The following is a 17708-nucleotide window of genomic DNA, read 5'->3' on the forward strand; positions in this document are numbered from 1 at the left end:
ATAAACGCGCACGGTGGAAAAAGATATGGGAAATTGCCATGCAAAGAATTTTGGAAACAAATTAATATCCTGTCCCAATGACCATTAACATCTAATACAGCAACTAGCATTTCATTAACTAAATTAATGAGTATAAGACAATCTTGCTTTTATTATTTTGTTTTATAATTACTATCCATGCTTATATTACTGTGTTTTATAATTACTATCCAAATTGAAATTCTATATGCTTTTATTTACTGTATAACAAAATCGTCTCCGACTACTTTTTCTTTTGATTAAGAAAGTGATTTATCTGAGTATAAAGTTTGATAAAAGCTCAATGGTGGAAGCATCTTTAAGCATTAATTTGAGTGTGGGTAAGGGTAACATGCTCAGTGATAAGTAAGCTGAAAAACAATGGCCAATGATCCACTTCCTGAGGTAACCAGGCAAATCCAGTAAACTTCTACAATTATATACCCACCATGGTCAAAATTTGTTGATTTGAAGAATATTCTAGGCAAAAGTGGTCACACATGCACATAGTATTATACACCATTCTTTTAGCCTAGCTAGCCATTTTGCTCCACACAAGTCCCTATGATCTCTTTATTTTGCCACTAAATTTCCACGGAGAGAGAGTATTTACACAAAGTAAGTAAAGGGTTCTTAATTTGCTACGCATTGTGGTTAAGTTAGCCATTTTTGTGCAATCGTCATTGTTAAATTTGCGAACGTATGTTTTGGGAAATTAAAATGATAAATAGAAGTCGTAGAGGTATAAGAAGTAGAGTTGTTGTGGGGTTGCGGAGATCGGTCTGGTTTCTGATGCAATATATAAACATGTGCTGGCTCATTGTAACAGAAAACAAGAGAGTACATAACTGTTAACACGGAACCCATCAAACTGGTCCCGTCTGGCTCGTCTGTTATTTCTCATCTCTCTCGCATGACTTGATCGGCACTTTTTCTCATTTCTTTCTCAATAGTTAATTATATATGTACTCTATCTATAGCTTGCAAAAAATTTATAGTCTCTAGTAGTGTGAGAGAAAGAGAGAGATGGATCAGCTGCTATTGATTTGATCTTCTCTTTAATTTTGTAACTTAAAAAAAAAAAAAAAAAAAAAAAAGGTTAGTGGTTTGATTAGGGTTTTAGGGAGGGAGAGCTCGTTGATCTTGAGATACACAACCATGGAGCAAGAGATGGTGGTGGATATAGAGTCTCAAACTAATAGAAGGCCCGACAGTGAAACCCCCGGTATCTTCAAGAAAACCATTCGACCAGTCACAGTGAAGGTAAATAAAGATAGGAGATATGGTTTGGGACAAAAAAAATAAATCAAGCATTTTCTTTTTTTATTTGAATAGCTCAAGATTGATGATCAAGATCCTATTTTCTTTTTTCTTTTTTTCTTCTTGAAAACCCCTAATAGCATTTTCATAAGGTTTAATCAAAATTTAAACTAAATTTGCAAATCAAATAATGTGTCATCAATAGAAAATAAGCACATTAATCAACGTTTAAGTAATAATTTAATCATAAAAAATCACATCATTTGGTTTGCAAATTTAGGTTAAAATATTTGATGGCCATAGCATTATCCTTTTCATAATTAAGCTAATGGGTATTCGAATTTCGATCAAAATCACAGTTTGAAGACGTGGTTTACAAGATCAAAGCCAAAAAGAGCACTAAGTCCGAAGAGAAAGTGATCTTAAACAGCGTCAACGGCCTAGTTAAACCCAGCGAAATCCTAGCCATGCTCGGCCCCTCTGGAAGTGGCAAAACAACCCTCCTAACCGCACTCGGAGGTAGACTTGGCGGCCAGCTTGGTGGTTCCATAACCTACAACAACAAACCCTTCACAAACACAATGAAAAGAAACGCTGGCTTTGTAACCCAAGACGATTTTCTCTACCCGCATTTAACCGTGACCGAAACCCTAGTCTTCACGGCACTTCTTCGCTTGCCCAACACGCTATCCAAGCGAGAGAAGGTCATGCAAGCCTATGCGGTGATTACACAGCTCGAATTAACCAAATGCAAAAATAGCGCCGTTGGTGATCAGTTCATGAGGGGTATTTCGGGCGGGGAGAGAAGAAGGGTTAGTATAGGGCAAGAATTACTCGTAAATCCTAGCTTGCTCTTCTTGGATGAACCGACGTCGGGGCTCGATTCGACAACAGCGCAGCGAATTGTGTCGGCACTATGGGATTTGGCAAGTGGTGGGAGGACGATCGTGATGACTATACATCAGCCTTCAAGTAGGCTGTTCTACATGTTTCATAAGGTGATGCTGTTATCGGAAGGGAACTGTTTGTATTTTGGGAAGACAGGGGAGGTTATGGACTATTTTTCAGGCATTGGGTACGCCCCCGTGATCGCTATGAATCCTGCGGATTTTCTATTGGACCTTGCTAATGGTATGTTTCATATTTGATTGAGTAGCTGTTTTTAATTCCTTATTTCAGCTGTCATGTAAACTTCTAAATTAAGGTAAATTTCTAGGAAGTCCATTAGGGTTGATCGGAGAGACCCTAATAAAAACCTATAAATGTCTTGGAAATGTCTGTAACATTGTCACGTTTGTTAGGGGAACAAATTCTGATTATTAAATTCCATGAGAAAATGCAATTATGGTCATCCCCATAAGTTAATCTCGTGTTTGCAACCCTACAAGTGAGCATGCATGCAGGTGCGTTTATAAGTGCACGTGTGTGCAAGTTTACAAACTATATACGTAGGTTTGGGGAGAAAGACTTCTGTGGCACAGATAAACCGTGTAGCCTTTTGGTCAATCATACAATGCGATTTGTAAGTTTTTTTCTGCGTACGTGGTCTGTATCGTGACATGGAATGTTACATTAATTAGTAGCTAGTATACTCTCACCATGAAAGTTTGCTCTTAGATTTTGGCCCACAAGTGTTACAAGTGGATATCTCATGTTTCTGAAATTTTGTGAGAGTAATAAATATTACATTTTCTACAGGTCTGGCACCTGATGGATCACATGAAAATAAGAGCAAGGTGAAGCGGAGTCTGACCTTGGCCTACAAAAGCAATCTTTTAGATAGATTGAAAACTAAACTTCAAGAAACCAATAACTCCAGTCAATTTCAAGATGGATCTGCAGAAGACAAGAAGTTTGGAAAATGGTCCACAACTTGGTGGCAGCAATGCTCTGTGTTGCTGAGGAGAGGAATGAAAGAGAGGAGGCATGAGGCCTTTTCTCGTCTCAAGATTGGTCAGGTGTTGGCTGTGGCTCTTCTTGTTGGCCTACTATGGTGGCAATCTGATATTGCACACTTGGAGGATCAGGTATACTAAAACTTATGTCATCTCATTTTTCTAGGATTTGCAGCATCTAGTTTCATAGGATTTTTAGGTCAAGATTTAGTGTTAATAATGTTCTAGTAAAAGTAGGGAGACCACATAATGCAATAATTATGAACTGTTTGTGTCTCAACATAACTTCCACTGTTCTAAAAATCCCCGCCTAGGAGCTAGACGGCTGGTTATTGCCCCGATTAATGCCCAGACGTTTGAAAATTAAGAAAGGGCTCCTAGACCTGTTGAGGCACCTGCCTAGATCATCTAGGTTGCGAATCACTTAGAAGAAAATAGATAACTTTCATTTGCATTTTATTTTTTTCAATAAATTGTAAGAGACTTGTTGAATACTTAAATAAACACATATTATATGTTTGTTCCCCATGTTTTCATTATGTACCAATACTCCATAATATATGTCATTCTATTTTGTAGTTTTTGATGAAATTACATATATTTTAAGTATTAACGGACACTTATTTACATGAAATATAATAAATTTATTTAAATCCGCCTAGTGCGTTTAAGCGGGTCCAGCCCACCGCCCAACTAGCGCCTAACGTCTTTTAAAACCTTACTTATCACATATATAATGTGTTTCCGTTACTGTGATTTACTAACATTGTTTTTTTCCTTCATTTTGATCGATATCCTTCAGAATGGTAAAACAACGTGGTTCCTTTTCTGGGTTTGGGACAATTGTGGAAAATATAGGTTGCATATTAAACCCAAAGAAAAATAATACTAAATCTCTACAACTAACTTGTTTTATACACATGTCAATAACTTTGAAATTTGGGTTTATGCATATAGCATGACATAAAATATCACTTAAACCAATGCTTAAGCATTATAACCATTTTTTGCAACTTGATAATCTTGTGTTGCTGTGTATGCGTGCAGATTGGACTTCTCTTCTTTATGACAGGATTTTGGGGTTTCTTCCCACTGTTCCAAGCGCTCTTCACCTTTCCACCGGAGCGCAAGATGCTAGAAAAAGAAAGAGCTTCAGGCACATACAGACTCTCCTCCTATTTCGTGTCAAGGATTGTTGCTGACCTCCCAATGGAACTTGCTCTTCCAACCCTATTTGTCACCGTAGCATACTGGATGGCAGGCCTCAAACCGTCGGCCGGAAACTTTTTCCACACCTTGTTCGCTCTGCTCCTCAGCGTTTTAGTAGCTCAAGGCATGGGGCTTGCTACTGGGGCGTTGGTTATGGACCAGAAAAAGGCAACGGTTCTCGCATCAATCATCATGTTGTCATTCAATCTAGCTGGTGGCTACTATGTTCAACATGTTCCTGTTTTTATTTCTTGGATCAAATATCTATCACTAAGCAACTACACCTACAGGCTCTTGCTGAGTTCTCAGTACAAGAAAAGTGATACCTACCCATGTGATGGTAGGGTTTGCTCAGTTGGAGATTTCCCAACTATAAAATCTGCTGGTCTCAATGGACAATCGAGTGCTGTGGTTGCTTTGGTCATTATGCTTGTGGGTTACAGGTTCATCGGTTATTTAGCCCTCATGAGGATTGGTGTTACAAAGAAGAAGTACCCTTAGACTCTTAGTTAATAAGAGGATTAAATATTACAAGCTAGTTAATTTGGTTTGTGGGTAAGACAGAAGAGGTTTACAAATGATTAGAACTTCTAGATTATATATCCAGTTCGATCGTTTGGATAATGTTTGCTTCCGAAGTTAATGTCCTGTTTGGTTTGATTGTATCCTAAATAGGGAGACACATGTGAGATATAAATTTTCTATAAGAGTATTTAATTAGCAGGGGTAGAGAACATGTAAAATTTGGTGGGCTACTCTGACATTACATCTATGAATAAAATTGTGACAACTAGTACTTTCAGAACAGTTAGAAGCTTTGTTGTTTTAAATGCAGAAAATGTTATTTCATTCATGATTCAGTTTAATGTCCCTATTCTATAAATCAACGGTTGTTGAAATTTTCGTATCCTCTAGTTAATAATCCTTTGTCCATCTAGAGAAGCAAGACACCATCTTTCCTTGCTACTTGCAAGAAAATAATCCCTCATTCAAGTAGGATATCATAACTTCCATCCCTATTGTTTGTGAGTTTGTTTAGGTTCTAAGTTTTGAGGTACCAAAATTTTCTCTACGATACATGGTAGTGATCAGTAATTATGTATTACTTCATTTTAGTTGCACTTTCTAGAGTTTAGGATGCATGGGAAGTGGTTTCTTTGATGCTTAATTTTTGTCCCACAAGTATGTTATCCCACATTGTACATAACATTAAAGAAAACCACATTGGAAAATTTTCAGTAAAGGGAACATATAGCACACTCGAGCGAATGAGAACATACAAAACTTATGGCTCGACTACAATGTAATCCTTCATTACACTATCCATAAACCATAGAGGGTCGACATGTGAGAAACCGTACTTCTGAAGGCGAAACGAGCACTTTGAAACGCCACTGCATTAGCCCCTCATGAAATATGAGTCACAAGAATGTGGAGTTGTAGAATGCAAAGACAAACTTCGTCCTCATACATCCCTTTTGCAAAGCACTCATTTTCCAGATTACATCTGCATAGCTATAGCTGAATCCACTTCCACGATCAGAGGCAACAATGAAGCATATATTTATTGCCAATTCCAACAATCGAGTAAAGTTCAATAGCTAACACGGAGATCAAACTTGGAACTCTCATTTTTACAAGACCTCTAATAGCTCCAATGTTATCTATAACCACGTCTAAAGCCACCTGTTAACTTCGTAAAGCGAACCCTATAATTTACATCATTTTCTCCTAAAAAAAAAGACCATTCAAATATTTCATAGCCCTTCCGCATATCCAGCCTGAAAACAATTTTTTCTGCCTGATTTACCTTTCCTTTTCAAACAATAAACCGACTTAAAGGTTGCAAGAATATCGAGGACGGGTTGAACTGATTCTGCAAAAATAATCAAGGACGAATTGAACTAATTATGCAAAAATGGTCAAGAACGGGTTGAACTGGTTCTAGTAATAAATGATACACGCTGATTTTGCAAATAGTTTCAGAACTGATTCTGCATAGTCCAGAATAGGTTGAGCTTATGACACATATTAATTTTGTTGGACTTATGAGGGTTGTATTCTATAAGCCCTAGAGATATAGCTGGTATTTTAAAACATTGTTTCCATATTTTTGGATTGGGCTTTAGTTGTTTTTATGTTTTTATCTCTTATTCACGTGTTTAAAAACTAGTAGAGTTCCTTGAAATATAATGAAAGTTTGTCTCTCTATAAAAAGCTCCCTAAAAATAATATCCCCACGTATTTATTAATATATTTTAAGAAATAATTGCTAATATATTTTAAAACATAAAATTCGGTTTAAACATCAATCTATCACCAATTTAAAGACTTTGTTGCGACATGCTAATATGCCTTTTGCCTAATCAAGACTATTTGCTTGTATGTGCAACTGATCACAGATCTGTCAATTATTTCAAATGTTCTTTATATGACTAGAGGCAATAAGTTCTACAAGGGCACAACTTTGATTCTTGACGGCAGTCAAGGTTTAGCGTTATAAGTTACATTAGGGTTTCGCTTAAATGTTGTCATGTGCATAGTTTTCTTTTTTTGGGTATTACTTGGCATTAGGGGTGGGTACAGGCCGGGCCGGGTCCAATTTTGAAGGCACCGGATTAGACCAGACCTAGGTGCAAAGGAAATGGGTCGGGCTGGGCTGGGTATAGCAGATTCTAATATTGGAACCGAACCTAACCCGGCCTGGTTGAAACGGGCCGGTTCAGGCCGGGTCCACGGGTCCTTGGAAAAAAAAAAAAAAAAAACGAAAACCTAACATTTGCACAGATTCATTCCCCAGCAGATTCACAGTTTCAGTGCAGTGCAGATTTTGAACTACTCCCTGCAAGATCTCTGAGTATGAAGTCATTCGATTTGAAATTGATTAAGAAATGCCAGTTCCAGCTCAGAATTCAAAGTAAATAGGCCAATATGTATAGCAAAAATATATCTTTACACGGCTAGAGGAGAAGATAAACTAGAAGTCAACTACTGGTACTCCCATAAACATATGATACGACGGCAACAAGTGAACTAAGATGTTTTAATATACAATAATTCATCAGAAACAGAAATATGCAAACTACTAAAATCAAGAATTTTGTAGCTTTCAAGTAAAGTCTAAGTCAAACAGATCATGACACATAATCAAGAACAAATAATGAGTATACTGACTTCGGATTCTTCCTGTTCTTCTTCTGATTCCTCTTCAGACTCTACTTCTTCCTCCTCTTCGGCTTCTTCCTGACACTATCAAAGAAGTATACCCTTAATACCCAGCAACGCACAAAACTTAAATTCATCCATATGCGAGAGAAAGAGGGAGACATAGTAACAGATGGGGCAGGGTGGATATAATCAACAGAGCCACTAATAGCTCAATCGTACGTTGCAAACAATGATATCAATGACACAAGAAACTTCTCTTTCTTAAAATGGTATTTAAGCAAAATTACTACATGAAACTATCAATACCTGTGTTACTGTATAGCTAATATCCAACCATATTATACTGATTTGCTTCTTTCAAAATACTCTTACATGAATTGTTGGAAAGTAATCTCATAAATGGAAACCAAGCACTTAATAGTTTCCTACATTCATGGCCTGCCCATGTCATTCTTACTTTTAAGTTTAATGTGTGTGTGATCAATAGAACTTATTGACTCAAACTCCTACTCCCAATGGCAGCCTACAATAGGAGCAAATCAATAGAACTTATTGACTGTTTAGAGCTCGACCCCAAAAGGAGGAAAACTATAACATGCTGGTTCCAGAAATGCAGAAGGGGCTGCACGCTTGTTCCAGAAACGTGCATCAGAGACTGGGGTTAGATGAGGGAGCTTCAACCCCATTTCCACATGCATCGATGAAGAATACGAGAATCCTAATTTCAAAGGGATAATACAGAATCTACTCCACCCATCAGGGTATCCTGTGATGTTTAGATTCTATTTAGTTTTATTGTACTGATGCTTAACTTGGTATTCATATAGTGTTAATACTATCACATATTTACAGAACAATAATCCAGAAATCTGAGGCATCTATGCATTTCCACTTTCATTTAACACTTCCAAATACCAATATTGACAGAACAATTAAACGTCAATAACCGGAATACTTGCTTAGGGTTTTTACTTAGATACGAATCACTCAGTCCACAAACCAATAATACGAATCAAATAAAAGAGAGACGCGAGATCGAACTGTTTGTTAGGGTTTTTACCTGAGAACGAAGAGGCTGCGACGAGAGAGAGATTGCGAATTCGAAGAGGAGAGAATCGAGGTTCTGGGACCTGGGTTCTCTGGGTCCTGGGATGTCGTCGCGGAGGATGGCTGGTGGGTGGTGCCGTTGTTTTGGTTGCGGCGGCGGTGATGGGCTGGGTCCTCTGGGATGTCGTCGGAGTCCAGGGATAGGAAGTGACGGACGGTCGTGGTCCGTGGAGAGGTGGGAGTGAGTGAGAGACAGATCAGATTCTGGAAAATGGAAATCTGGACGATTAAAGGTAGGGTTGAAACTAACGGTTCAGATTGAATGATAGGGTATCATTCAATCTCAACCGTTCATTATAATTAGAAACGGGTCGGTCCGGGGCCCCGTTTTTCTAGGGTTTAGGACCCGGCCCGCCCCGTTTAGTTTCTAAAACATTTGGAACCTGCCCGTACCCGCCCCAAACCTAGATTGCCCACCCCGACCTATGGTTCCTGTACCCGTTTGTCCACCCCTACTTGGCATCATAAATGTCTATAGACGTCTTGATGTATGATTAAACCTATCTAATGAAATATCGTTTCTTGAAAATAGAAAAATTAAAATAAAATAAAAAAACTTAATCCTTAAAAGATGATGCCCTTTTTTTATAGAAACGATTTCAATGTTGTGATTTACTTATGCACCAGGTCCAAAAATTTTAATTAAAATAAAGATTTACCAATGCAAAAGAAAAATAACCCAAATTCATAATAATTAATACCAAAAAAAAATTAAAATGAAGACGAAGACAGGTATTGCTATGGTCAAGTTGAAAAGTCGCTGTTTTCTATGTATGCCTCACAATATTCACGTTTATAGTAGCCAAATGAAGTGATGCGGATGAGCTAGCTTGCATGTACATATGGAGTTGAAAATCTTCGGGTACAGACTGAGAATGTAGAGTTAAGCAACTATGTAATCATCGATCGATCCCGATTAATCATCAATTTGAAAATTAAGAAAATCGTCAAGTTAAAATGTTTACTAGTACTCCCCTTATTAATTATTACGGTGTTGAATTAGAGAGTCAAAATGTTGGTGTTAAAGGATGCATATAGCTAGAAAACTGAAAAGATTGGCTAGCAAAGTCTAACATTTGTATGAGTTCTTCGTTACCTATATTAGAATAACCACTTAAAATACTTTAACAGTTATTTACTAAAATCCTTCTTTGACGGAGAAGAGTGGATCGTTTTACTAATAATATCTTCAGCTCCAAAATGAAGTCATTGGTCTAGATTTGAACTTTGGATGTCAATAAAATCCAAAAGCAATATGAAATTGTATGTCTAATCTGGTTAAGTTTTGAAGTTGAATATTCAAGCGAATGTAGGAACTAATTGAACAGTTTTTTTTTCCTCTCTCTCTCTCTCTCTCTCTCTCTCTCTCTCTCTCTCTCTCTCTCTCTCTCTTAATGATGGGATCTAAATTCAAAATTTATTAATTTGAGTCGTCAAGGTAGTTTGTTTTGGAACAATAAACCTTTAAAATGATTACATACTATAACCTCTTTTTGTCTAAAGAATTGGATTAGAATGGATAACCTTCTCAATTCAAGGCATATTGAGAAAATGGGGATTAGATCGACATGAGATGGGGATTAGACATGAGAAATTAAACATGATATGGTAATCATGTATTGGACTGGTTGTCACATCTTACTACGCTTTAATCCTTTTATCTTTAACAAAATATCTACTCGTGTGTATTTGTACATTTTCTATTGGCTAGGACCATTTGGTTTCGTATCTACGAATCAAGTCTATGTATGTGTCATCTCTTAATTAGTAGCCAAAAGAACCAAAAGTCGTAAAGAAAGCCAAAATAACTAAAAGCGGTAAAGAATATACGACTCAAATTTTTATAAATCATATATGCGTGGCATTTAGAATGGGGTGTTCAATAACTTAAAAGGAAAAAAAATAACTATTAAGATAATGCTTGATAAAGATTTTCATAAATCACACTTTTTTTAAGCATTTTGCAGTTTGCACGCCTTTTTTATTTATGATCATCGGAGTTATTAAATCAAACGAAAGCAATAAACATGGTTAAACATAAGGCTATCTCCAAGAGAGGGGGGAGGGTGGAAAACAAAAACCCAAAATTTAGGCCAAAAATATCTCCAAATGATGTATTTTCCACGTGGGCCTTGCGTAACAAATGCATTAGACCAAACAAATTGTTTGCGGGTGAACGTACAAAACTCATTCCTTTTACGATCCAGATTATAGAGTCGTTGTCAATGGCCTGCACGAGCTCCTAGTTTTGATCCATTGTGACACGACTAGCTACATCAATTTCCAACGGTTGTGATCCAACAACTTAAATTTAATTTAATCAATTTTAACGTAAGCTTAAATTTAAACCTAACAATCAAATAATAATGTTAATTAATCCAAATCAGATTCAACACCAAAAATCTTCTGAAACTCTATAAGTACTCCTTCATTTGTTCACTAACTGATATATTTTCTCAAAAATATTTTTTTTTTCAGAATTTGATTTTTTTACATCAAAATGTTCGTAAAAATAAAACAAGATAGCTTATACAAAAACTAATTCTAAAATTATTAGCAAAAGAAGAATTTAACAAAATAAAAAAATTTAACAAATTATAAAATTGGGAATGGAAATTATAGGTCGCTTACCGTCTGAGGAAAAAAACTAACTAACTTCAAACTTATGAATAGTTAAAAATAGGGGGCTCAATTCTGGGAGTTTAGACGCTGGAGTTAGAAATGGTCTAATTATGTAAAAAACTAAAAATGATGAGTTTATCATTTCAAATGACGAACTATTCCGCTGTAAAATGTGACATCCCACATCGTCCAGGGGAGTGATCCTTATATGTATATTCTCTTCCCTACCTGGCACGAGGCATTTTGGGAGCTCACTGGCTTCGGATTCCGTAAGAACTCCGAAGTTAAGCGAGAAGGGGGCTTGAGCAATCCCATGATGGGTGACCCACTGGGAAGTTGCTCGTGAGTTCCCAAAAACAAAACCGTGAGGGAATGGTAAGCCCAAAGCGGACAATATCGTGCTACGGTGGTGGAACGGGGCCGGGAAGTGATCCGCCCCGGGCCGGGATGTGACAATTTGGTATCAGAGCCTAACCCTGGTCGCGTGTGTGCCGACGAGGACGTCGGGCCCCTAAGGGGGGTGGATTGTGACATCCCACATCGCCCAGGGGAGTGATCCTTATATGTATATTCCCATCTCTACCTAGCACGAGGCCTTTTGGGAGCTCACTGGCTTCGGGTTCCGTAAGAACTCCGAAGTTAAGCGAGAAGGGGGCTTGAGCAATCCCATGATGGGTGACCCACTGGGAAGTTGCTCGTGAGTTCCCAAAAACAAAACCGTGAGGGAATGGTAAGCCCAAAGCGGACAATATCGTGCTACGGTGGTGGAACGGGGCCGGAAAGTGATCCGCCCCGGGCCGGGATGTGACATAAAAGATTATCATAATTTGATATATGATTATGCTTGAAATTACAATTTTGCAGGTGCGTCAATGTCACAACATTAAGATGGAAATATGCCATAAACGAAAAAGTTTTGGTCAAATCTATCAAAACCGAATTTTGAAACGAACAATTATTAAGCATTGTGAGTCAAAGCGCAAGTTCAAGTCTTTGAAGCAAAACTACAAAGTAGGTGCCGAATCTTTGTTTCGCATGACAAGTTTTATGCCTTTTTTCAACGCCAAAGCCGTCCAAAAGCCACACAAAACCATTCAGCTGCCGCCACCTAGCACTATACAATCCGCACGTGGCAGAAATCAAAGTCCCCAATCTTCAAATCTAACTTAACACCCAATTGCCCCACGTTTGCATGTAGCCTTGTAAACTTGCCATTTTATTTTACACAAAAAACATCGACTCCTACTTGTACATGTCAAAACTTGATCCCCGCAGACACCACTTGTGATATATTAATCTTAACCCTCCTCTACGTGCCCCCATTTGACCCACGAAATATATTGTTGTTAGATGGCCACGTTTGCACTAAGTAGAAATTCGAAATATATCAAAAACTTTCGGCAGCCCTTTCCACCTCTCATATCTTGACCGTGCCACATCATCAATTTTAACAAATTCCCAATATAATTCAAATTAAATAAAAGAAAATTAATGAAAAGAGTTTGAAAATTTTGAGTTTTAACTATAAGAATAAAATAAAGAATAAAGTGAATAATATCATAATTAGTTTTTTAATGTAAAAATATGATTTTTCATTAAACTAAACAATATCGAAAATTTTTCGTTAAAGTTGTTATTAAACAAATCACAGAACAAAAAGTCCAAACCCATGTATTAAAAAATGCCATCATATCATACTTGCAAGCTAGCTCTCAGTGGTTGATGAGTGAAAGAAACCCTAATTCCTCACCTACCACACACGCACACGCACATCCAAAAGAATAATATTAAAAAGAAGGAAACTTTAATAAAAAACTCTTAATACTATTCACTCTAACGAAAAATCATATTTTTACTCTAAAAGGTCAATTATGGTACTATTCACTTACAATACATTTTTATCTTTTTCGTTAAAACTCAAAGTTTTCAAAACTCTTTTCAATAGTTTTTCTTAAAATGAAAGCAATAATATGAACAACAAATACAATAATTTAATGGTTTTTTTTTTTTTAACAAGTAAGATATTATCTATTGCGGTCAACGAGTGAGCTAATTCTCTAAATAAGTTAGTAATAAAATGATTCAAATTTATGTTTGGTGAGAAGCGAATCTAAAACTTCTCACTTACAAGTGAAGAGAAATACTACTAGACAATAATATTAAGTGGTAGTACTTTAATGGCTAAAATATTTAGATTATATAGAAAATTTTATGTCAATTAGAATTCTGAGAAATGTTAACGACACTATAAAAAGTGAGGCTCTTCATAAATTATTTTACACAATATTTTGTAATATTTATATGTAAATTAAATTAGAATTTATAAGGAATCTCACGTACAAAGAGTCTCTCTAGCAGGTGTAATTCTCAATAGTTTACTTCTTAGATTTTTAGTAAATATAATAATTTACTAAAATTTAACGGTTAAAGAGGAATAGTATACCAATAAAATTCCCAACGTAACCCAAATTTCTTATGCCACCTCGACACCGTCACACCTCTTTTTTCGTTGTCTTTCCCTATCAACCCGAGATATTTTTTAATATGATCAGAATACGGAATGATACATTATGTATTATTATACAAATAATAAAATATATATGTCAAAAAATTAGTAATTTTAAAAATAAAATTTTATATTACTTATATAAAATCACGTAGTATATATTCTGATCGTAATGAAAAATTTCTCTTATCAACCCTCCCATCTTTTGACAAAATACCTGCCTAACTTGGCTCCAATCTGTCCACGTGTTGGCACGTGTCCCATGCTTCCTACGCCGACGTCGGTTAAAGCACGCGTGGAAAACGCCTCACAGACTTTCAAAAGATCTGCGAACCACCGCCTTTCGCGCCAAATTTTTTTTTTATTTCGCCTCCTTCTGACACGCGTCCGATTACGGGATGTGTCACCACATTAATATTCTGAAGGTGCACGCACTGAAACCTCCCGGAACCTTACTCGTTATCGGATAAGGTCGGGCGCAGGATAATGTCGTACTTTAAAAGGGGGCGCGTGGCAGTTTTTAAACGGTGAGAAACTCTAGTGGGCCCCAACCATTCTGCAGCACGACAAATGGACCGTACTTATCCCCCTTCCTTGCTCCACTATATATAACCGCCATATCTCGGAGATCGAAAAAAAAAAAGAAAAGAAATAATATTTGAGGATTTGGAAACTTCAGAAATTTCAAATCTCTCTCTCTCTCCCCTCTGTTTTAACTTCTCTCTCTCGAATCTTCCCGGTTCAATTTCGAGCTCGGAAATTTGTCACCGGAATAATGGGTGTGCCAGAAACCGACCCTCTTTCTCAGCTGAGCCTGCCGCCGGGGTTTCGATTCTATCCGACGGACGAGGAGCTTCTGGTTCAGTACCTCTGCCGCAAGGTTGCTGGGTACCAATTCAATCTGCAAATAATTGCTGAAATTGATCTTTACAAGTTTGATCCTTGGGTTTTACCAAGTAAGAACCACAATGCATTTTAAAATTTTTCTGTTTTGTCAGCACCCACTATTGAAATGTTCAACGTTGTGCTAAATTGAACTAAATTCGATGTTGCTTTTACAGGCAAAGCGATATTTGGGGAAAAAGAATGGTACTTTTTCAGTCCGAGGGACCGGAAATACCCGAATGGGTCGCGACCCAATCGGGTTGCTGGGTCCGGGTACTGGAAGGCAACTGGAACTGATAAGGTTATTACAACTGAAGGTCGAAAAGTAGGGATTAAAAAAGCACTTGTTTTCTATGTGGGAAAAGCCCCAAAAGGCACCAAGACCAATTGGATTATGCACGAGTATCGCCTCATCGAGCCCTCTCGCAAAAATGGCAGCTCCAAGGTAACTATTTAATTTAATTCGTGTTTTGTTGTATTTTTGTTAAATTATTCAAGCGATTGTTTTTTAAAATTTATTTCGATTGATATTCTAATCTAAATTGGATTACAGTTGGATGAATGGGTTTTGTGTCGTATTTACAAGAAGAGCAGCGGCTCGGCAGCGGCAGCGGCAGCGGCAGCACAGAAGCCCGTGACGAGCGTTTCGAGCAAAGAGCACAGCAACGGCTCCTCATCATCGTGCTCTTCTCAGCTCGACGACGTGCTCGAGTGGTTGCCGGATATTGACGACCAGAACTTCACCCTGCCCCGGATAAACTCGCTCAAGACGCTGCTGCAGCAGCAGGACAGCAAGATTAATTTTCAGAACACCAGTTCCGGGAACTTCGACTGGGCGACTCTCGCCGGGCTCAACTCGGCGCCAGAACTCAATCTCAATAATCAGACTCAGCCAGGCCAAGGACAAATGAATTTGAATTTCAATAACAATGACGTGTCTCCCTTCAACCCCGCCTCTGTGTCACGTGGAATGGCCGCCGGAGAGGTTGGGAAGACGGCGGAGGAGGAGGTGCAGAGCGGACTCAGAACTCAGCGGGTGGATAACTCGAACTTCTTCCAGCAACACTCTCAGAACATTTGTTACCCGGTCCGGCCCAGCGTGTTCGGGCTCTGGCAGTAAAGTCGGAAGTCAGAAGTCGAAAATAAGGCAAAAATCAAAATGGAGTGCATTTGGGAAGAAAAATCACGTAGGAGTGCATTTCTGTAAATAATTTGGATTCTTTGGGCTAACATTTTGGGGTTTGGGGTTAGGATTATAAAAAAAAAGTCTGGGAGGGGGTGGCATGAAAAGGGTGAATGGAGATTTGTCCTCTGTTTTTGCTAGTTTAAGGCCGCAGATTCAACGAACTCAAAACAATGAATCTTTGTATAACAAATTACGGCAGTTAGAATGTAACATCCAGTTGTCAAAGAAAAACGGGTCAAAATTTGCAGCTGCTGCCATTCGTGTGAAATAAGATTGAAAAGTCAAATTCTAACGGTGATTGTTGATTGTCACCAAATCAAATTATAATTGCGTCATCCTATTCTTTTTAACTTTCAACTCGATCCTCCTCCTAAAGCGTCTCTTTTGCTTAGTCTATCTTGGAGCAGAAATACCATTTGTAAAACAAGAAATGAACGCAAATATTAAAAAATCGTCAAATTATTATGTATGTTAGGATAAATGGTTTTAGAGCATTTTCAAATAAGATATTAAAATATTTAAATTACCTATAACGGTAAAAAAAAAAAAAAAAGGGCAGTTTCTAATCGAGAAGCCAAATTTGATTTTTCATGACATCTCTCCTTCTTGCTGTCAAATTTGATGACCATCTTGAATTTTTTTTCAATTGGGTAGCTAAAAGCATTTTAGTTAGCAAACGACTAGTTTTGAACTCTTGAGTTATTTTGAATGTTGAATACTTTTATATTAATGTCAATCTTTGAACGGGCCTACAAATGAGGCGCAAACCAAAACCAACACTGTTTGAATCAAACTGAACCAAAACCAAATGGTTTGATTCCATAGTACATTTGGAATCATTGTAACATAAGAAATGAACTGGCTACTTACCATTTAATTTAATTTTGCTTTTACTAATTTAGTCTTAGCTTAATCTATCTTGGAGCAAAAATACCATTTGTAACATAAGAAATGAACGCTAATATTACAAAATCGTCCAATTATTATGTATGTTAGGATAAGTGGCTTTAGAGCATTTCCGAATGAAATGTTAATATGTCCAAATTAGCAATAACAGTATAAAAAAAAAAACAGCAATGTTTCTAACTGATAAGCCAAATTTGATTTTTCATAACATGAAATGACATCCGAGAAGCCAACCCCGCCCCACCCCAAAAAAAAAAAAAACCAAAAAAGTCCTAGTCCATATCCTTTGCACTAGCCTTCGCTCAACGTTATAGATACAATAGTGACAAAATATGAATATAGTAACAATTGTATATTGATACTCTATCGATAATATATAAACAAAACATTGATTTGTAACATTAAGATGTAAATTGATACAATATCAAAGTATATATATTGATAACATTAACAAAAAATTAAAGGTATATTCGTCAAACGGGGCTAGAATAGTACATTTGGAATCATTGTTCAAAGAGTATTTAGGTCTCCAACTCTGATTAAGTTCAAGTTAATGCATTGCGTCGCATGACATTGACATTCGTCACTTCAATGGAGATTTAGGTCTAACTATATGCTGAAGGAATTCTTTTTGTTCGTAACGAATAGCATCGAATTAAAGGATGACTACTGCCCCTTCTTGTTTGTTTGTTTTGGCAACAAATCTACTGCCGTTAGATTAGAATGTTTGCCACCTGTCTGAAAAAACTGGCTACTAACCATTCAATTCTGTGAGTGATGACCCTTATCTCTTATCTTTGAATAAATTACATTCTTTCCAAATCTGAAGTGAGGACAAGATGGATTAGACTGTACCTTAAAACCTTAAAAAAGACTATGCATAATGCGATTTACACAAGGCTTAAAAGATAATTATGCATTTCCATCACAAACAGTTTAATGTACA

General features: G+C 37.1%; 2 protein-coding genes and 1 long non-coding RNA gene across 3 annotated transcripts; 2 read left to right on the forward strand and 1 right to left on the reverse strand.

Moving 5' to 3' along the window:
• Positions 1–783: 783 nt before the first annotated feature.
• LOC137714535 (ABC transporter G family member 9-like) lies at positions 784–5189 on the forward strand. Its single transcript, XM_068453729.2, has 4 exons — positions 784–1281; positions 1638–2409; positions 2977–3305; positions 4221–5189. The coding sequence occupies exons 1-4, from the start codon at positions 1177–1179 to the stop codon at positions 4881–4883; spliced, it is 1869 nt and encodes a 622-aa protein (XP_068309830.2). The 5' UTR covers positions 784–1176; the 3' UTR covers positions 4884–5189.
• Positions 5190–7293: 2104 nt separating this feature from the next.
• LOC148697797 (uncharacterized) lies at positions 7294–9447 on the reverse strand. Its single transcript, XR_015960539.1, has 2 exons — positions 8611–9447; positions 7294–7631 (listed from the first exon to the last, which is right to left on the reverse strand). It is a non-coding gene; the product is annotated as an uncharacterized LOC148697797 (long non-coding RNA).
• Positions 9448–14423: 4976 nt separating this feature from the next.
• On the forward strand, positions 14424–16177 carry LOC137715312 (NAC domain-containing protein 72-like). Its single transcript, XM_068454596.2, has 3 exons — positions 14424–14741; positions 14847–15115; positions 15224–16177. Exons 1-3 carry the CDS (start codon positions 14561–14563, stop codon positions 15788–15790), a joined length of 1017 nt encoding a protein of 338 aa, XP_068310697.2. The 5' UTR covers positions 14424–14560; the 3' UTR covers positions 15791–16177.
• Positions 16178–17708: the final 1531 nt, after the last annotated feature.

This window comes from Pyrus communis, chromosome 3, assembly GCF_041283825.1.
Source record: "Pyrus communis isolate YQ-2024b chromosome 3, ASM4128382v1, whole genome shotgun sequence".
Lineage (NCBI taxonomy): Eukaryota > Viridiplantae > Streptophyta > Magnoliopsida > Rosales > Rosaceae > Pyrus > Pyrus communis.

Bases quoted from the DNA above. Each gene is read 5' to 3' on its own strand.
- LOC137714535 (XM_068453729.2), top strand. From the start codon at position 1,177: ATGGAGCAAGAGATGGTGGTGGATATAGAGTCTCAAACTAATAGAAGG. The intron at 1,282-1,637 runs GTAAATAAAGAT...TCAAAATCACAG, and splicing joins TTCGACCAGTCACAGTGAAG to TTTGAAGACGTGGTTTACAA. The intron at 3,306-4,220 runs GTATACTAAAAC...GTATGCGTGCAG, and splicing joins TTGCACACTTGGAGGATCAG to ATTGGACTTCTCTTCTTTAT.
- LOC137715312 (XM_068454596.2), top strand. From the start codon at position 14,561: ATGGGTGTGCCAGAAACCGACCCTCTTTCTCAGCTGAGCCTGCCGCCG. The intron at 14,742-14,846 runs GTAAGAACCACA...TTGCTTTTACAG, and splicing joins TGATCCTTGGGTTTTACCAA to GCAAAGCGATATTTGGGGAA. The intron at 15,116-15,223 runs GTAACTATTTAA...ATTGGATTACAG, and splicing joins GCAAAAATGGCAGCTCCAAG to TTGGATGAATGGGTTTTGTG.